The sequence below is a fragment of the Hevea brasiliensis genome, unplaced genomic scaffold (assembly GCF_030052815.1).
Source record: "Hevea brasiliensis isolate MT/VB/25A 57/8 unplaced genomic scaffold, ASM3005281v1 Scaf557, whole genome shotgun sequence".
Taxonomy (NCBI): Eukaryota; Viridiplantae; Streptophyta; class Magnoliopsida; order Malpighiales; family Euphorbiaceae; genus Hevea; species Hevea brasiliensis.
The window spans coordinates 8,179-30,010 of NW_026615092.1; the positions used below are offsets into that span (position 1 = coordinate 8,179).

Genomic DNA, 21,832 nt, shown 5'->3' on the forward strand with positions numbered 1-21,832 from the left:
TTTACTTTCTGCGTTTTCTTTGTTCTTCTCACATCTGTGACTTCCTACTTTTGCACAAACGATCCCCAAAGAATGTTACTGTAAGAGCTCATATCACTGTTTTATCGAGTGTCTACATTTACTTTCCGCATTTTCCTGTGTTCTTCTTACATCTGCAACTTTCTTCAAGACTATTTTTGCACAAACAATCCCCAAAGAATGACACTCTCAAATCATCTATTTAGTGATCAGTTCATTTTTATTAATCTTCATCTTTTTTTGAAAGCAAGTTTTCTAACTCCTAGTAGTATGAAAGTGGTTGGGTAAACGTGAGGTAATCGCAACTTAGGGTTTCTTTTAAAAGAGAACATGAATAACACGTCGGAAAATAGCCAAACTATTAGGCCGACGTAATGCGACAATTCGACAAAGATGTCATAAAGTGGAATAAGACCAAAGTAAAGCGAAGCAGGTAGATCGGTCATTAATAGATATCGGTAAAATGAGCATGGAAGGTCGGTAAATCAAGTCTAGTTTTCCCTATCTAGTCAAAAGGTATCGAGAAGCCTTATCCCCAGCATCTTAGAACGCCAGAATCTTTAGCTTTAGGTTCTTATGTCATGTATTTGAAATTAAAAATCCGGGAGATCGGAGAAATCCCTTCCAGGCTCCTGTCAATCTGAAAGAGATCGGAAGAGAGTTCTTATCCGGTCTCAATCCAAAATTTTAATAAACTCTAAAGGAGATCGGAGGAGGTTTCTTATCCGGTCTCCCCTCAAAATTTTAATAAATAACTTAAAAGGGATCGGAGGAGAGTTCTTATCCGGTCTCAACTCAAAACATTAATAAATAACTCTAAAAGAGATCGGAGGAGGGTTCTTATCCGGTCTCCCCTCAAAATTTTAATAAATAACTTAAAAGGGATCGGAGGAGAGTTCTTATCCGGTCTCAACTCAAAACATTAATAAATAACTCTAAAAGAGATCGGAGGAGGGTTCTTATCCGGTCTCCCCTCAAAATTTTATTAAACAACTTAAAAGAGATCGGAGGAGAGTTCTTATCCGATTCTCACACCCGTTCACTAAGGTTGTCTCATTTACTTATGTATCTGGGTGATCCAAATTTAGTGAAAAATCAAATATTCCTTTTACTAAAAGGATTAACATTTCCGTCCAAGCCCTCCTAACTAATTTATAAAGAATGCATAATTAAATCTACTTACCCTTATTAAGGGACGAGGTGGGGTGCCTAACACCTTCCCCACCCGTTTATGGACCTCGAACTTAGAATCTCTGTTTTGAAGTGGTTTCATTTTGAATTTAACTTCTCAAATGGTTTTCTTTAGTTTCCCTCAAAACTAAGGTGGCGACTCCTCACTTTTTCCCACTTCGGTGAGTGATCGTCCAGGCGACCGCAAAATCTATTGCGACAGAGGTGTTGATACTAACCTTGTGCTATACCGACTAGGGTAGATGGGAAGACCCTACAAAGGATAAAGTCATTGACATTTTGGAGTTGCACGGTAGTGCTGAAGTTAACAAGGTGACTACAGGGGTCAGACTTTCCATCATATTTGTTTAGATTTGGGAGCTTAAACTTTGCAGGGAATGGCTTAACCAAAATCTTCTTTGACAAAGGTGAATAGTCTCCCACACCAAAATCTTCTAAAATTATCTCTTCCTTTACTTTTTCACTGTTTGAACCAATCTCCAATTAATACCTCTTTTAGCCAAGTCAACTTCTAGGTCTTTCTTCTCTCTCTTCTTTGAGTTAAACTTCTATCCCTCATTATATTGGCTCAGATTGTAGTACTATTTTCTGAGGCCCTAAAATTATCTAGTTGCATGGCCTAATTTTTTAGGCCCAAATTTTCAACTTCTAATTCTTTGATTTGCTATAACATCTGTTTTGGTGTAAGTTGCATTAGGGCATTATTTGTAACTGTGGCACCATTGGTGGTGCCATTGCCCGTGGATGGTGTTTCAATAATTGGTGGTTCAGCTGGTAGATCTAAGGCCATGGTTTAGTGAAGAGGACAGCAATCACAGGAGAATTATTTGATGGTTTCCTATAGATGGCGTTAATGATGCTATCACAGAAATCTCCATGGGTATGGATCTGTAAAACAACAAAGCACTGGGTGGGTTAGTTAACCATCACTCAAATGCCTAAGTCAGTATTAGGATTCTGGAGAATGAGAATAGAGTTGTGTGAATAGAGATTAGACCCTGTGTACCTGTCAATCTTTATATGTATATGTAGGTATCAATTAGACTCCCATTAAGAGTGTTGAGTCGTGATAGGGGTTGATCCCTGAATATCTTAAACTATAGAGCTCTTGTTGGTCTAGGAGTCATTCTTTTATTAGGATTCTAACTTGTCGTGCAAGTATCTCGAAATCCTCTCCTGGGAGAGGGAGATCTACTATGAGAGGGAGATCTTCCCACCATAGGGAGATCTCCTGTGAGAGGTATATCTCCCATGTTCGAGCATCCCTTATGCCTGTTAGGTAATCATAATCTATGGGTGAACGTCCTTATACTAGCTAGATAGGCAAATGTCTCATAGGCAAGTGGGTGAATGTCCTTATACTAGCTGGACTAGCAAACATCCCATGGGCGAGTGGGCAAACATCTTTATACCAGTTGGATGGGAAAACGTCCCATGCACAAACAATGTTACTTCTACTGAGCGGGTGATAGCATCAATGAGTTATCTCTCTAACTAGATGAATAAATTGCACCTCACATACACATGTTGGGATCAATGGCAAACCAAAGCATTTCTATCAAAATTCAAATAAGTCTAATCATTATCTTTTGTATAAACTCATAAAACTTAGCAATTAGTTTTATCCTCTAGTTCACGGCAATTCAGTACCTTAACTTTGAGCCATTTTATCCATATTATTATAAAAGGCTCAAATGGTTTTAGTTTCTATATAAAGCTACAACAAAAATAAATGAATAACATAATATTACTTCATATAAATCTAAAGCCTTTATTTATTTATTGGTACAGCAGGCATGCACATATTGATATCAAGAGCAAAGTGAAAATTTGCAAAAAAGATACTGCAAGCACTACCATACAAATTCAGGTGAGCACAATTATTTCCCTCACCATGACTATCCGAAATTAGTTTCAATCGAATAATTAAACTAAACTTAAAATACTAATGAACAATTTAATTAATTATTATAGATTTTACTTTTTATCATTTTTTGGAAAGTTATTTTTTGTGTGCATGCACATATCGACACCAAGAGCAAAGTAAAAGTCTGCAAAAAAGATATGGCCAACTCTACTATGTGTGTGTATTAATGTACAATTTTTAATTAATTTTAAAATATATTTTTTTTAATTTTTATAATAAATGAAATGTACAATATTTGAAAGAAACATTAAAAAGCAAATTTATGAAAATTGAACAATTAAATAAACATGACAAATGAGATAACAATGTCAATAATAAAAATATTTATGATGAAATTAAAATGAAAATTAAATACTTAGCATAAAAGATAATAACTACTATAATTATAAAGTATAGCAATTTTTATATAGAAAAAAAAAATCTCTCTATATGGCAACACCTTATATATATATATATATAATAAATATGAAAATTGAGATAATAATGATAATAATAAAAATGCATAAAAAGAAAATAAAAATGAGAATTAAATATTCAGCTTAAAAGATAATAATTACTATAATTACAAAGCATAATAATATTCATTTGGTAAGTACCACGTGGCACCAAGAAGAAAAAAATATGTTCACATAACAATTCTATGCAAAAATCTGTTTGCTTTATATATATATATAGATAAATTTTAAATTTTTAATTGATTTAAAGTTATATAATTTTTAAATTTTTATAATTAAATGAAATATATAGAAATTGACGAAACATTAAAAAGGAAATTTACAAAAATTTTACAATTAAATAAGCATTAATCAAATAAATATGAAAATTTAGATAATAATAACAATAATAAAGATTTTAAAAAGAAAATAAAATGAAAATTAAATACTTAACATAAAAGACTATAATAACTACAATTATAAAGCATATCAATATATGCAAAGTAAGTAACACGTGGAAAAATCAAGAAAAAAATATATCTACATGATGACACTATTAAAAAATTTGTCTACTTAAAATTTGTAAGAAATAGATGTGTATCTGTGTATTAATATAAAATGTGTGTATATTAATGTAAAATTTTTAATTAATTATGTTAAATGTAATTTAAATGAAATTTGAAATTTGAATAATTATGTGCCTATCAAAATTAAATTAAAATTTCATTTCTTAGATAATTACTAATTATTTTTCTCTACATATTTTTTTTACAAGAAGGTAATAATATAATAATTTACATTTTTAACAATAACTAATACAATTTTGTATTTAATATATATATATATATATATATATATATATATATATATATATTAAATGTAATTTAAATGCAATTTAAATTTTAAATAATTATATACCTATTAAAATCAAATTAAATTTTCATTTTTTAGATAATTATTAATTATTTTTCCCTAAATATTTTTGGTAATAACATAATAATGTAAAATTTTATATTTTTAACAACTTATATGATTTTGTATTTGATAAATAATATAGAGATATATATCATTTAATTATAAATTTTGAAATAAATTGACTAATAGATGATTTTTTATTACATTTTAAATTACATTAATTTAACCTTCTAAAATGCCACATGGCAATTTTTTAAGAAGCCAAATAGCTTATTATTGTAAGGCATTTTTTAAAGGCTTAACTTTCACACACACGCGCGCGCATACATATATATATATAAATTATCTCTTTTTTTTTTTTTAATTCTAACATCACCTTTGAATCATAGCTGTCCATTTCAACCAAAGCAATCTCCTCCATCTAATGTGTGTAAGATACTCTTTCATCTCCTTAATATAAACCCTAGAAACATACTCTTCAACCCACGGCCGTCCCTCAATTTAACCCATGTCAAAATACTCTACCATCTCCATTAAAAGCAATCAAGGGCGTCTAGCTTGTAGCTATCCCATAACTTTTCCAAGTCTAAAAGCTAAACATACACAAAAATCTATTGCTAGCATCCGAAACAGAGCATTGGAGCTTGCATAAATGAGAAATTTTTTCACCTCGTTGTTCCTTAGAAGGACCTGATTCTTTACTTAATCTAACTTTCTTTCATTTTTGCTCTGTTCCAAATAGTTGTTTGTCTGTCGAAGCAACGTTCCTTGAGGGCTAAGCAAAAGGTGTGTTGGTTGCCAAGTTAGCTCTGAACACAACCTTGACAAAACTCTCCACACATAAAAGAACTTGATTATCCCAAGATTTATGAGATATCACGGTAGATTTGCTCTTTTTTATTTATTGATATTTGAGACTATTTTATTTACATCTTAACATTTTAATTCAAAAAAAAAAGTAAAGTTCTATTTAAGCATCTTAATTTAGGATCAAATTTTGACTAATACCCTCTGCCTTTGCACTATGTTTCTTTTTTTTAATTTATTTTTTTATTTTTTACTAAAAATTTGCTTCTCTTGATTAAAATACTTGTACTAAGTTACCTCTCTAATTAGATGAATAAATTGCACCACGCACACACATGTTGGGATCAATGGCAAACCAAAGCATTTATATCAAAATTCAAATAAGTCTAATCATTATCTTTTTTATAAACTCATAAACTTTAGCAGTTAATTTTGTCCTCATATTTACAACAATTTAGTACCTTAACTTTGAGCCATTTTATTCATATTATTATAAACAGGCTAAAATAGTTTTAGTTTTTATATAAAGTTGCAACAAAAATAAATGAATAACATAATATTACTCCATATAAATCTAAAGCCTTTATTTTTTTTTTTTATTTGTACAGCAAGCAGGCACGTATTGATATCAAGAGCAAAGTAAAAGCCTGCAAAAAAGATACTGCCAGCCCTACTATGTAAATTCAGGTAAGCACAATTATTTCCCTTATCATGACTATCCCAAATTAGTTTCAATCAAATAGTTAAACTAATGAACAATTTAATTAATAACTATAGATTTTACTCTCTTTTTTTCACATTTTGGAAAGCATTTTTCGTGCACGCACATATTGATACCAAGAGCAAAGTAAAAGTTTGCAAAAAAGATATTGCCAACTCTATATGCAAATTTAGGTAAGCACGATTATTTCCCTTATCATGAATATACCGAATTAGTTTCAATCAAATAGTTAGGCTAAATTTGAAATATTAGCAAATAATTTAATTAATAACTATAAATTTTACTTTTTTTCACATTTTGGAAAGTTATTTTTTGTGTTTAACTGGCATACACATATTGATACCAAGAGCAAAGTAAAAGTCTGCAAAAAAGATACTACTAGCACTGCTATGCAAATTCCTTTATTAATGAATATCTCAAATTATTTTTAATCAAATAGTTAGGCTAAACTTGAAATACTAATGAACAATTTAATTCTTAATTATAACTTTTACTTTTTTTTTCACATTTGAAAAGTTATTTTTAATGTGCGACAGGCATACACATATTGATACCAAGAGCAAAGTAGAAGTCTGCAAAGAAAATACTGCCAGCTCTACTATACAAATTCAGGTAAGCACAATCATTTCTCTTACCAAGAATATCATAAATTAGTTTCAATCAAATAGTTAGCCAAAACTTGAAATACTTATGGATCCATGGATTACTAATTCTCAACTACAACAATGCCTCTATTCCAACAAGTCTAGAACCATTCAATCACATATATCAATAGGAACAAAATGTCATCCCATGAATCTTGTGTGCTTTCCCACTTCAATGACTTCCACCAGTTAGACTCACCCATGATCTTCTTCAGATTTCCATTTAAAGCTTTATCAACAATAGGAAGTTGTTTGAAACTAGGGCAATAGCAAACACTAATTCATTCCAGTCTTGGAGAAATGAGCAAACACTTAGAGAATCCAATAAACTTAGGCAAGTAATGAAGGGTTCTCTTCTTTAAGCTTGAGAAGATTGTAAATCCTTGAAATTATAGCAAGTCACTAAGGTTATGATTCCAAGGCAATCATCAACTGTGAGATCTTGTAGACATGCTAGAGTTCTAAATAATCCCAAAGTGAAAACAGTGGTTAATTATGGATGCACTGTGTCAAGGATTTCAAAAAGAAAAAAAAAGCCATTGTAATGCAATGCCCCCTTCCATATGCTTATTAAATTCTTGAAGGGAGTATCATGCATATTACATATTAATTTATTTTAATTCGAGCATATATAAATAATTGAACTGCTTACACATCAAATGATTAGTTAACTTAATTGTTATTATTATTCACAAATTATATTTAAGACGCCCTAGGCCTAAGCATAAAATATTTCGATTTAATCAGAAAATGTAAGATAATTTATTATTTTTGTGAATGTTTTATTTATTTGAATTTGTAAAAAAAAAAAGGTTAATTTTGAAGAAATAATCTCAATCATATTTTTTTCATAAAATAAATAGATAAAGTAAGGATGAAAATTGATAAATTTATTAATTATTCAAAATAAACAAAAAAATATAAAAATATAAACTAAATTTCAGAATAGAATAAAAAGACTATCACTTTTTATGTTACTGATAAATTGTAATTAGAGGCATGCATTATTAGATTATAGTCAAATAATTAAATTAAATTAAATTGATAAAATTTAAAATTCTTATATAAAAATATTTGGTTAATTCGATTAGAATTCATAATTTTTATTTTTTTTTATTATTGAGTTACTCCTATTTGGTAATCAAAATAACAACATTTTTATTTTTTTATAATTTTATTAATAATATTGAATTTATAATTACGTATACTAAAAATAAATCATATTTATTGTTTTTATAAATAAAAATGATTATAAATATATTTTATAAATATTTTATTAATTAATTCTATAAAATATATATTATAATTTTTTATTAATATAAGTAAAATGCATAATCAATTAAAATTTTCTAATTTTAATTAAATTTATTTTTTTTTCTCAATTTAAATTTAATTATTATTTTAAAATAGATTAAAAGTTCAATTAATCAAAATTTCAGTACCACTATTTGTAATATTTTGCCAACTTCAGTAAATGAAGAGCACAATAACCTAATTAATCTTTCTAATCGTATTTTCAGTCTCTAATTTTAAGACGGATCTTTCTTTTTCATACTAATTTCCACAGTAATCCACCCGTCCCTCTGACTCCCACCCAGATGTCATCTCTTGCTTTCCTTTGCACTGCCATTCTTCTCTAGCTTCTCTCTGTATGCTCTTACAATCTTCTTTTCTTTAAAGAAATACCAATGCTGCTGGCTAGTTCTTAATTTTGAAGCCTGAACGTCTGCTCTTCTGTTTAGCTAAATGGGTCTTTGTTAGTCTCTCCACTAAGGCCAACTATGCTTGGAATTTGAGAGTTTAGCTTCTCATTTCATTGTATTGTGGCTTTTGATGTTCGAAGGAAATGGCTTTGAATGTAAAATTGGGTTTTTTGTGCCTTTTTCTCAAATGGGTTTCTGATAATTCGTGGGATGAGCCTATTTGGATTTTGATACACAATTTCAAAGCTTCGAGTCATTATTTTTATCCTCGTTGATGAATGGGTTTTTCCCAGCTAAGTGAACATGAATAGGTAACATTAGAGAGAGAGAGTCAGTCTCTTAACGATTCTTACCATTTGAAAGGGTGGTTCGGATTCCACTTTGGGGAGAGCTTCGGTGGTGAAAATGAGGAGGACGAAGAAGATAAACAAGGATGAGATTGCTGAGGATTGGTGTTTCATTTGCAAAGATGGAGGTCTATTGCTGTTTTGTGACTACAAGTGAGTTTTTCTGGTTCTTGCTAATATCCATTCTGCATTTTTTTCTTTTTGAAAATAAATCTATTTTCCGTTTTGAAAGGGTGCAAAACAGAAGGGACTTGGGCCGGTAGCCCATGCAATTTCTTTTCTGTGCTAACCCGACTCTGCACTTAGTGCAGGACAAGCGCCTTCTTTTTTTTTTGTTGTTGTCTTTTTTTTTTTTAAACAATTTCTTCTTTGAATAGTGTCAATGTTTAATATTTGTTCTTGAGGAGGCAGTAGGTCCTTTATTTGCCAGATGTTGAATTCACTCTCATTTTCTATGGGGGGGGGGGGGGCAAATGTGTATCTTTATCATGAATATTATTATTATTTTTTTAATGGTGCACGTGGAACGCACGTGAATATCAATGCTATACTCGAAGCTCTTTGTGGTGTCCTTCGGATGCTTAGTGTTTAGGTTGAAATTGCAAAAACAGCAGGCATGCTTTGGCTTTAAAAATAATGGATTAAGAGAGTTCTTTTCTCTGTTGTGTCTAGGACTCCTTGTGTAAATTTATAGTCCTCTGTCAGGTCAAGACACCAGATAACGGAAACATGAACTGTTGGGACAAACTAGGCCAACCTGCCTAATGTTCACCTTATAATTTAAAGAAACTCTATGAACAATTTTTTATTTTTTTTATTTGGAGTATGTTAGACAATGGAATTTGGTATAAAAAAAGATAAACAATATATTTAATATATTTTTTTTAAAAGAAAATGGTTCCTAATTGGCCAAGTACATGTGTTTATATCAACATAAAAAGTAATGATCTGCATTTAAAATTTAAATGGATACTGGTGCTGATTTCAGTAATTTCACTATCTATGCTAGAACCAATGTGCTAATTCATTTCCAGTGTTCCTTTTTATGAGATCATATAGTATTTAAATATAGGTTGGTACTAATCAGAAAGCACCACAATTAGTCAATCTGCCATTTGGATTAAATGTTTCCTTATTCATGGCATCATTCAAAAGGAGATGATATGCAAAAAGAATGACTCCAATCATCATAGTTTGTTGATCATTGAACATATTAAGAAATTGCTCCTTAATTTACGAAGATGTTCTGTTTCTCTTTCATTACTGATTTGTATATATCCGATTACCCATAGTAGAGCTCTATTACTTACATGAAGGATTTCTTTATATTAAAAAAAAGACCTGGTATTTGGACAAATTAATCCAGTGGAATGCCATCTCCTATTCTTTCTTGTACTGTTCCTGTCTTATGGCATTCAGTCATTTTCCATCATGACATGGGATTTTTTCACTGCTTCCTTATGAGTAAATGCATGGTAGGATCTTTATTATTGAATCTAGATGCTATGCATCTTACTTTGGGAATGTCCCATGATAAATCTGTGTGCATGAAGCAACAATCTTATTTGAACATATACATGGGATATGAATACATGCACAAGTTACCGGTGCATTTGAGCACATGCTCTGTTGGTGTTACCTGTCCTATTATATTTGTCAGTGCATTGTGTTTACTGTAAATTTCCATAACACCTATAGTATCAAAAGTCAAAATGTTGTTATTAGCTACAGGAAATGTTTTTCTTTTTCTCCTTCACTACTATTTTGTAGTCTTTGTTTTATGGATAACAGATAAGAGATGATGCTATATATCAAAGTTGTATGACACAGGTTCCATTTTTTGTTCATGAAGGATTTTTCTTTAGGTTATATATAAACAACAAGTGGGAAGAAAATAGCAACAATTAGGAAGGAAATAGAGTCATGTTGTGTGTATGTTCAGTTTTGCTTGACAAAACTGTTCTTACAAATGGGACTTCTTTTAATGGTAACTTATCTATCAAATCAACTGAAAACGTCTCTTAGGTCATGGATATTAGCTGGAAACCATCACACATACTATGAGTTTGCTGTGTCATATATTATTTTATCAATAATCCTTTAGAATTTTAACTTGTCTTAGGTTAAGGTTGGTGCTGTATGTGGACATTGTGGATAATCTTTAAGATAAACATGTTATTGTGTGCTGTATTTAGGGATTGCCTCAAAGCATATCATCCCTGGTGTGTAGAAAAAGATGATTCATTCTTGGAGAGTGATGTTCCTTGGATCTGCAGTAAGTTGCTAATTTCTGTGGTTGCTTTTCTTTATTTAGTCATTTTGCAAAATTTTCCATCTGAGGGGAAAGATAACATGCTATTGTGCATGTAGTATGCATAAGTCTTGACAACCTACTACTCAACATGTTGTTCTGAGGCAATGTGTATCTCAACATTTTTTATTCACTTTTGTTGCCATCTTGTAAGTCCTTTACATAATCTTGGGAACAACATATGTTATGTATGCTGATATAATGAGTTCAAAATCGCTCAAATAGTAGCTAGTGAGTGTCATATTAAGTTCTTTAACTCTCTCAAATGTTAAGTTTTCTTGGTATGGCGGGAAATCAGTTAGTCACAATTGTCATTTCTCACCTATCTGTTTCTGCTCAATGTGAGTGCAATCTACTTCCCTTTTGTGCCTAAAGAAATATCAGAGTTTCATAAGCTATGCCAACATTTTTTTAAACCATGATATAGCTTTTATTTGATGTGCTGAAAGTGGAGCTTAGATTTTCTACCAACTTACCGATATCCAAGACTACAATCCAACCAACCTGAATGCCAAATTTTCCAGTATTGTAATAAGATGTCAATGGCTGATAATTATTTTTATTAATAAACAGAAACTTTCTGTAGAAAGAGATGATTCTCATATATATTTCAATTAATCTGTACATGGGTATTTATATACAATTGATTCCTATAATTGTGTTATACTAATTAGGAAGAAATCCTAAATAAGAAATCCTAAATAGGAATACAGAATACAGAATATACACAGAAATAATATAATGATTGACTTTCCATAACACTCCCCCTCAAGTTGGAGCATAGATGTTAATCATGCCCAACTTGTTACAAATGTAGTCAATCCTAGCTCCATTCAGAGCTTTTGTGAAAATATCTCCTAAGCTTGCTCTCGGTTTGATATGTCCTGTTGAGATGATCTTTGTTGAATCTTTTCACGAACAAAGTGACAATCAATCTCAATATGTTTGGTCCGCTCATGAAATACGGATTAGAAGCAATATGGAGAGCGACTTGATTATCACACCACAATTTCGCAGCGGGGTCTTAAAACTGTCTCATCTAGTAATTGAAATATCCACATTACCTCACATACCGATTGTGCCATGGCTCGTATTCGGATTCAGCACTAGATCGAGAAACTACACTCGCTTCTTACTTTTCCAAGACACCAAATTTCCTCCAACAAAACGCAATATCCAGAGTTGACCTCCTATCAATCTTAGATCCATTGATCGGCATCGAAAAATATTCAACATTCAAATGCCCATGATTACCATATAACAAACCTCTTACAGGAGCTCCCTTAAGATAGCACAAGATTTGTCCCAAGGCTTCCCAATGAGCAATAGTTGGGGAAGACATAAACTGACTTACCACACTAACGGTATAAGCAATTTCAGGACGAGTGACTGTAAGGTAGTTCAATTTTCCTACCAATCTCCTGTATCTCTTTAGATCTTCAAACAACTTACTATCCCACACTAATGATTTGTAAATTTGGAGTCATTGGTTCACTACAAGGATTAGCACCTAATTTTACTGTCTCTTTCAATATATCAATTAAATATTTTATTTGAGACAGTAAAATACACTTATTACTTCTCATAAATTCAATACCCAAAAATACTTTAATAATCCCAAGTCTTTGGTCCAAACTGGTTTGGAGGAAGGTTTTAAGAGATGAAATACTGCAGAGTCACTCCCGGTGATGATAATGTCATCCACATAGACTACAGAGAATTAGACCACCTCAGTTGCTTATAAAATCTGAGTGATCACACTTACTCTTTTGCATACCAAATTCTGTCTTGCTTCTTTGAATCTCCCAAACCAGGCCCTAGGACTTTGTTTCAAGCCATAAAGAGACTTAAAGCCTACAAACTTTACCCAACTCCCCGAGCAACAAACCCGGTGGTTGCTCCATATACCTCCTCCGAAGATCACCATGAAGGAAGGCATTCTTGATATCCAATTGGTGTAGGGCCAATCATATGTAGTGCTAAAGAGATAAACAAGCGAGCAGTAAGTTTAGCTACGGGAGAAAAAGTGTCGAGTAATCAATCCCATATGTCCGAGCATATCCTTTTGCTACAAGGCGTGCTTTTAATCTAGCCAAAGAACCATCGAGATTTACCTTTATGTAAATACCCATTTGCAACCAATAGCTTTCTTACCGGTGGGCAAAGGCAACATTCCATGTACCATTAGCATCTAAAGCTTCCATTTCCTCTTTCATAGCGACACCACCAGATGAGACATTGCCTCACCAAGTATTAGGGATGGGAATAGAGTCTAAAGAAGTAACAAAACACCGAGAACAAGAAGACAATTGATTATAAGAAACAAAAGAAGAGATAGGGTAAGTACATGAACGCGTTTACCTTTACGAAGAGCAATGGGTAAGTCTAGATCGAATCATGATCGATGTGAGGTACAGGATCTCCCAACGAAGTAGCGGTGGAGGATCTCAGTCGTGAATCTCCAATCTCTTGGAATAAACATGAACAACGGAGGCCGAGTAGGTCTAGAGACGGAAGAAATAGGTCGTGAGAGAGGACTAGACATTGGTTGGACAAGATATATTAAGATATCATCTTCCTCCCGACTTTCATACACGGATGATTGAGAAAAAATGGAGTGGACTCAAAAATGTAACATCTGCGAAACAAGATAACGATTAAGAGTAGGAGAGAAATAACGGTACCCTTTTTGGATCGGAGTACCCAAGGAAGACACATTTGAGAGACTTTGGATCCAATTTAGTAACTCATGACGAACATCACGTATAAAACAAGTACAACAAAAATACGGGTTCAACGGAAACAAAGATTTTGTAGGAACAAAGCAAGATAAGGAATATCCCCATTAAGGACGTAAGAAGGCATACGATTGAGCAAAAAACATGCGTAGAAAGCGCATCCGCCCAAAAGTGTTTAGGAACTTTCATCGAAAAGAAGAGCACGAGTTACCTCAAGAAGATGCCGATTTTTCTTTCGGCCACGCCATTTTGGGATGGGGTATCCACACAGAAGACTGATGAAGAATGCCATTTTGTGTCATATAAGACCGAAATTGTCTTTGAAAAATATTCTTTAGCATTGTCACTTCTTAATATGCACGAAATATTAAATTGAGTTTTGATTTCATTACAAAGGCACAAAAGATAGAAAACAACTCGAGCGATTCTTCATTAAATATAACCAGGTAACACGAGAATAATCATCAACAAAAGTAACAAAATAACGAAATCCAGTTTTAGAAGTAACAGAACAAGGACCCCAAACATCAGAATGGACTAACTCAAACGGGGATGAAGCCCGTTTCTTGACTCTAGACACAGAAGGCAAACGATGATGTTTTGCAAACTGACACGACTCACATTCTAAGATCGATAAAGATCAAATCGAGGACACAACTTCTTCATGGTAGACAAAGAAGGATGACCCAATCTACAATGAGCTTCAAGAGGTGTTAAGGTACTGGAGCAAACAAGCGATCGCGGTACATGATTTTCCAGAATGTAGAGACTACCTGACTCACGTCCTCTACCAATAATCTGCTTTGTTGTAAGATCCTGAAACAAACACTGATCAGAAAAAAAAGGAAATAGAACAATTTAAGGTACGAGTAAGTTTACTAACGGAAAGTAGATTAAAAGAGAAATTTGGTAGACACAAAACAGATGACAAAGAAATTGTGAAGTCGGATTCGCGATTCGAACCCATAACACAATAAGTAGAACCATCGCCTAAAGTAATGAGAGGAAGTGGGTTTGGTGAAAAGTAGATAGAAGACTAGAATTACTGTCATGTGATCTGTTGCACCGTAATCAATAACCCATTTGGATGAGGAAGACACAAGGCATGTAGTGGATTTACGACTCGTGATCGCGATGATAGGAACCGTAGGCTTTAGAGATGCACGATCTTTGGGAAAAGCGTGCAAAATCCTCTGCGGATACCAAGCAGTTTTCTCGGAGGAAGATCTTGTAGAATCCTCTGCTGCCATATTTGCCATCCGTGATTGCCGATTTTTCCTCTGAAGTTGCGGACAATTATATTTTGTATGGCGGGCTCATGACAATAATAACAAATGACTCCTCTTGAGTCCTGATTAGAACTAGCCTCTCCATTACGCTGATTATTTCATGCTGTAATTCCTCATCTACTTCCTCTTCTATTACCACTGTTGTCCATTTGGATTATGGCTAATAAGAGCACTCTTTGTGTGTGAAGATTGGGTACTCTGCACGAAGGACCCGTGTGAATGTTTCATGCAAAGAGGAAATCTCGGAATCGAAAGAATCGAGATTTAGCGATCTCATACTCAAGGAAGGCACCTAAGAAAACTCATAACACCAGTTGCTCCGTTGGGCTCTGAACTTTCACATCGTAACTAAAAGGCAACAATACATTAAGTTCCTCATATACCGCTTAAAATCCATAAAATAAGCCGTGAGAGACTTATTCTCTTTCTCGACGGTAGAATGCCTTACAAACATCATAAATACGTGAGATATTCCCTTTACCGAATACGTAAAATCTAAGTAATCCATCAATTCCTTAACAAATTCACAAAGTGATTAATTAAACTAATTACCTCACCGTGAATCGAGTTCGAAAGCCGCAAAAACAACCGAGCATCCTCCCTTAGCCAAGTTTGTTGTGTATCATCGTAGGTGGATCTTTAGTAAGGTGATCATCCTTATCAATGCTACGCAAATAGACCCTAACATCTTACTCCACTCCGGATAATTCGAACCATTAAGTTTGTGTTCCGTGATCTTAGTCATCATCGGAATCACATCGTAAATAATATTCTTATTATGCGCCATCCGTTGAGACAAAGAAAACTAACCAAACGCTAATCCAAAGTCTTGTGACAACAAAATAATCCAAAATCACAAATCAAGCAAATACCAAATAGGATCCGAGAGCCAAACCTCGAAGTCCTTTAATGGTGTCGATCGTGCAACAGCACACAGTGGTGGAATGAGGGGATTGAGGCGACACTGGCAATGTTGATTGGAGTCGAAACGGCCGGTCGACGGCCAAGGTCTCTCCTGAGCTAGGTGGTGAGAACAAATAATCACCCTAGATAGATGACCTGCTCTGATACCATGTAGAAAGAGATGATTCTCATATATATTTCAATTAATCTGTACATGGATATTTATATACAATTGATTCCTATAATTGTGTTATGCTAATTAGGAAGAAATCCTAAATAAGAAATCCTAAATAGGAATACAGAATACAGAATATACACAGAAATAATATAATGATTGACTTTCCATAACACTTTCCAACATTTACTCTAAAAGTTATGTTCCTTTTGTGTTACCTTTTTGTGATTGTCCTTTCTACTATACTTTTTTCTTTTCTAGTTCATTAATATGATGAAATTCATATTTCAGAGTGGCATTTTTGCTTCATTTGCAAGAAAACCCCAAAATTCCATTGCTTTTGTTGTGCAAACGCTGTATGTGGACGCTGCGTAGGTGTTGCTGAGTTTGCAGTCATTACAAGAAAAAGAGGACTCTGCAATCATTGCTTAACACTCGCAGGGTTGGTTGAAGGAATAAAGAATCCAGACTTTGATGAGGTATTGATTATTTCTGACTAAGTTTAATGTGGACATATTACATATATCAAAACTTTATAGTAAGAAAAATATCCAGTTAAATGTTGGAGAATGTAGATATTCAACTTAACTCAACTAAACCTTTATCTTAAAATTATTAGGGTTGGCTATATGAATTCTTTTTCTCCACTCTAAACGATTTTAGGTTAAATCTTCAGAAATATATAATGCTTCTACGTCATGTTGTACTACTCTCCTCCAAATTAGTTTAGGTCTACCCCTTTTTTGCTTTCTATCATCTAACTCAATGTGCTCTACTTATCTAACTGGAGCCTCCATACGTCTATGCTTCACATGACCAAACCACCTCAATCTCCCTTCTCTCAACTTATCCTCAATTGGCATCACTCATACCTTTTCTCTAATACTCTCATTACGGATTTTATCTAGTCTAGTATGGCCAAGAATGTAAATGCTATTTGTGCAAAAATGCCGACTCTCAGCATATTAACATTCTTTTTATAAATGCATCGCTAAGGAACTTTTTTGAGACTAAAGAAGTCAATAAACAATCTCATTAAAAAAATATTGAATCAATAGCTGCAATGCTGATAAGAAATAAATAAACAATCTCATTAGAAAGTATTGAATAGCAGTCATATTAATGCAAAGATGTGACTAGGAGAGATATTAGATTATCTTTCTGGTATCATTACGAGGTTTTCCTAAGTGATCAGAAAATAAGATCAGTTATAGAAGCATTTACTCTGTCCCTTGAGTCATCCAATTTAATTTGAGCCTAGTTTGTCCTTTAAGTCATCCAAACTTACCTTTTGCTTTCTTGTTCTATATTTTCTGATTGACCATATGCTTGTTGATCTTTAGGGGAAGATAGACTTCAATGATCGAGGCACATATGAGTTCATGTTCAAAGTTTATTGGGAAATGATTAAATCAAAAGAAGGTTTAACTTCCAATCATGTCCATAAACTGTTGAATAAGGGTATAGACACCGAATACTTGGACATAAATGATATTTCTGAAGGTGAAGAAAGTATTAGTGAATTCGAGGGTGAAAATGAACTTATATCTGATAATGATGATTTAAACAAAAGGAAAAAGCGTAAAGGAACGCAAAAAAGGAAAAGCAAAAAATGGAAACAATCTGTGATTAATAAGAATGTTAAGTCAAAGAAAAGGGAGTTCAGTGGATGGGGATCAAAACTCCTCTTTGACTTCCTTGCCTCCATTGGTAAAGACACAAAGCAAGAATTATCGCAATATGATGTTGCTGCTATCATTACAAGGTACTGCAATGAACACAAGCTTTTTCATCCAGAGAAAAAGAAGAAAGTTATTTGTGATGAATGGTTGAAATCTCTTCTAGGAAGGAAATCAGTTAATAAGAATAGCATACATAACCTTCTGACGCCCCATTTTGCTGAGAATTTTGAGCAATCAGAGGATGACTTTGGATATAGTTCAGAAGGCAAGGGTTGGAATGTCTCTATGGCCTGTAAAAGGCAGCGAAACTCAAGCCCCGATAGAAATCCTCAGAATAAAGAAGCCATTCCAGATGTCCAAAGAAGCTGTTTTGCATCTGTCATTCCTGAAAATATAAACCTTATATACTTGAGGAGGAGTTTGGTGGAGGAGCTGTCAAAGCAACCTGAGACTTTTGATGATAAAGTAATGGGAAGTTTCGTGAGGATTAAATGCGATCCGTATGACTATTCACAGAAAAATTCTCATCAGCTTCTCAAAGTGAAGGGTAATCCTCTTACTGATGTCTATAAATTTCAAATGCCCCTAAAATTAAGTTTCTTATTTTCTTTAATTTATATCAAAGTAATTGATTACAGTGGCCGTAAATGGTTTGATACATTGCATGTTCATCAACATCATTATTTTTCCAGCAAGCAGTGAATTCAAAGTATATAAAAAGGAGAAGTAACATAACAGTAAAATTGTTAAGTGCGCTAATGAGTAAAGTTCCACCATTATGATATATATGTATACTTAAGATGTCACTTCTCCCAACAACTAGCAACCTCATTTTATTCTTCAATGACTCACAAATGCAGTTTTGTTAGATTACTGATTGCTTTTTTGAAATGAAGATGTTTGGATATATTATTAGTTCTGCAACTTATGGCAAAAGAATTCCTATGATATGGTACTCTAGATTTCCAATGGCACAAGTCAATGTCGCCTGTGGACTTTAGAGTTTCTAATAGCATGAAAAGCCAATTGTCCAATGAGCACCATATTTTGGAAAACCTGATGCTACTTATTTTATGAGTTGTGATGACCTCCACTATCATTACACTTTCTTTGTGCTCATTCACATAGCATAAGAAGAATGAGGAGCAGTCATCAAGAAAGTTAGCTGTTGATTTTCCTTATTGATGACAACCATGCAAGTGATTTCTAAATCAAGTGAAGTGAAATTTTAAGGCAGAAGACAAAGGAACTATGATTTAGGTCAATTTTACCCATTTATCTGCAAGAATCTAATATTATTGTCTTATTTAAGGTAATAATCATTACTCTTCAAAGACCTGATCGCAAATATGGTGCGTTAATCCAAATTGTGTACATGAAAAGTATCAGTGATAGATCAGTAACACCAAACAACCAAGGTTCCTCAATGTCAAAAACTCAAGTTTCAACAATTTTCTTACTTCAATTGTTTCCTGTTTGTATATCCATTATCCATATGTTTTTGTTTTCACCTTCAGTTTGAATGCCAAACTAAACCAAGTTATATGCTCTGTTTTAACAATGGAAATGTATTGTTCATTTACAACTTACCTCTAACCAGATGCTAAGTTGTTTGCATCTTATGATTATCATGAATGTATACAGGCATAAAAAGAAGTTCAAGAAGTGGCGAAGTGAATACAGATATTCTCCTACAAGTTTTTAATATGCCAAAAGATATTCCCATTTGCAAGTTATCAGATGATAATTTCTCCAAGGTAACAATATTTTTTAGCATTTGAAAGGTTAGTTAACCTATGTAGCAAAGTTAATAGAGAAGCAACAGAATTACATTTAAACTGAAAATACTATCTTCAGAATCATTTGTGTTTATTTCTTGTGGAATGTAATTTATGTTGGTCAAATTTTTTTACCATATGCACTCGAGATTTAAACAAAGGACTAGTTGCTAAAGGAGTATTTGGTTGTTGAGATTTGATTGACGTAGGATAATCTCCAATGAAGTTTTCGTTGATTAACATTTCTAAGGATAGTATGCTTAAGAATTCAATGTGACATTTCATTCTTAGCCTATGCCTATTTTTGGAATCTTCTACTTATTTCATTGAACTTTTTGTCAACACTTGCAAAGAAGAGGTTTTTAGTGTTCCCTTCCAATCTATTTCCCACTACACGGCAAGTGATTAATTTGATAAGCTGAAATTAGATCCACATATACTACCGAAGGTTACAGTAAATTATGGTTTTGCATCTTGTAGCAAAGGTTGCATTCTGATTGCATAATCTTATTTTGCAGGAAGAATGTGAGGATTTGCAACAAAGGGTGAGCGAGGGTCAGCTAGAGAGGCCCACTGTTGTAAGCTTTTGTCGTTAAGCAATTTGCCTGAGCTGCATTAACCAATGTTATCCTTATTTGCCATTATTTTTTATGTTGTTACACATGTAGATCTGTAAGAATGATGAGTTGATGACTTTTGCTTTCTGCTGTAATTTGGATTCAAGTCTGTGTAAAGTGGCAATTATTATATTTCTATATGGTTAAACATAATAGTAATGTACCTTGACTAGAATCCTTTGACTGACAGGTGGAATTCAAGGAAAAGGCCAAAAGTCTCCACGAGGTTATAACAAAACATGTATGTAGCCCCTTCATAATCTAGAAAAATAGGAGCTTAAATAGTTTGTTGTATATTTTTAGTGTCTTAGATTGGACCATTCATCATATGAGAAAGGATTAATGCGATAAAATACCCAAAGAAGAAAAGGGACATTTAAAGGTAGGAACTTGACCCATAATGTTGTTATTACTCAATGTCAATTTGGACTGGCTGGGTGCTTGCTAAGCTATTAATGTTTCATAGAAACGAAAAAGTTTCTCATCATATCCATATCTTCTGAAGTGAGTCCCTACATATTTCCTAGAAATTGATTATGTAGATTAATTTTTGCTTAAATTCTTCTTTTAGGACGCTGAAAATTTACTTCCTTGTCTGCTTTTTTTTTTTTTTTTTTTGGGGGTGGGCTGTCTCATGTTTTCAAACTCTCTCTAAATAGTTTTATGCTATTTCACTCCAAATTCTAATACTTCTTTTATCTTTTATATGCCTTGTTGTTTTATCTCTTATGCGTTTTGTTATTGTGACTGAGTGCACACGTGTGGTTTTTTCTTCTCCTTCTAACTTTGCTTTTGTTCTTTTCATCATCTGCAATACCCAGTGGATTCTGAAGGAGATTACTCCATTGCAAAACCTTATTGATCATGCAAATGAGAAGGGATGGAGAAGAGAATATCCTTTGATGTTGTAGTTTCACACGAAATGGAATTAGTAACCTATGTTGAGAGCATTTGAATATGTTCATAATGCATGCCTGTGCACATGATAAGAATTGGGGAAGCATCTCCAAGCAGCTCAAACTCTTTTGTCACTACCCTGATCTACAAGTTACTATATCTAGAGCTTATTGAGACAAATTTATCATAAAAAAATTCACTAGACCAGGAAAACCCAATACTGTTAATAGAAAAGATGTCACTGTTTTTTTATCAACTGGTTGGTCTTATTTAATGTTTGGGCACAAATTTGTCTCATTTATGTGTAATAACATCCCTTCAAACTATCCTTTTAATCAAACTGTGTGGATTGGCATTTCTTGTTTTCTTTATGAGGTGCCTCCTACATGTCATGTATGCCATGCATCAAATTGTCACTTAAAATTGGTTCACTAATCTCAATGAAAATGCAATGCGACCCTTAACCTTCATTTCTGTGTACGCTTTATGAGTACATGGACAGACCGCTGCTACTTCGGACACCAACAGAACAGTCACGCTTGTTGCATGACATTCCAAAAATAATTGCAAATGAAGCAGAGGTTGAAACTGCTGCAAATGACTACTTCTTAGCGGCTATTGACTACTTCTCCAAATGGGTTGAGGCAACATCATTTGCTCATATCACGCAGAATACATTCCTCAAATTTCTTAAGAATAATGTCTTCTGCCGACACGGCCTCCTCAGCGAAATTG

At 33.2% G+C, this 21,832-nt stretch overlaps 1 protein-coding gene across 2 annotated transcripts; it reads left to right on the forward strand.

Moving 5' to 3' along the window:
- Positions 1 to 8,193: 8,193 nt before the first annotated feature.
- LOC110637780 (uncharacterized protein At5g08430-like) lies at positions 8,194 to 21,437 on the forward strand. Of its 2 annotated transcripts, none has more exons than XM_058142563.1 (8): positions 8,194 to 8,860; positions 10,903 to 10,982; positions 16,415 to 16,602; positions 17,467 to 18,352; positions 19,450 to 19,562; positions 20,102 to 20,161; positions 20,391 to 20,441; positions 21,022 to 21,437. In XM_058142563.1, exons 1-8 carry the CDS (start codon positions 8,766 to 8,768, stop codon positions 21,109 to 21,111), a joined length of 1,563 nt encoding a protein of 520 aa, XP_057998546.1. In that variant the 5' UTR covers positions 8,194 to 8,765; the 3' UTR covers positions 21,112 to 21,437. The 2 variants fall into 2 exon arrangements, with proteins under 2 accessions (XP_057998546.1, XP_057998547.1); XM_058142564.1 differs by having other exon boundaries at positions 20,102 to 20,128.
- The last annotated feature ends 395 nt before the right edge of the window (positions 21,438 to 21,832 follow it).

Excerpts from the sequence above, each read along its gene's own strand:
- LOC110637780 (XM_058142563.1), top strand. The coding sequence starts at position 8,766 with ATGAGGAGGACGAAGAAGATAAACAAGGATGAGATTGCTGAGGATTGG. Across the intron at positions 10,983-16,414 it reads TGATGTTCCTTGGATCTGCA|AGTGGCATTTTTGCTTCATT; the intron begins GTAAGTTGCTAA and ends TTCATATTTCAG. Across the intron at positions 20,442-21,021 it reads ACGAGGTTATAACAAAACAT|TGGATTCTGAAGGAGATTAC; the intron begins GTATGTAGCCCC and ends TGCAATACCCAG.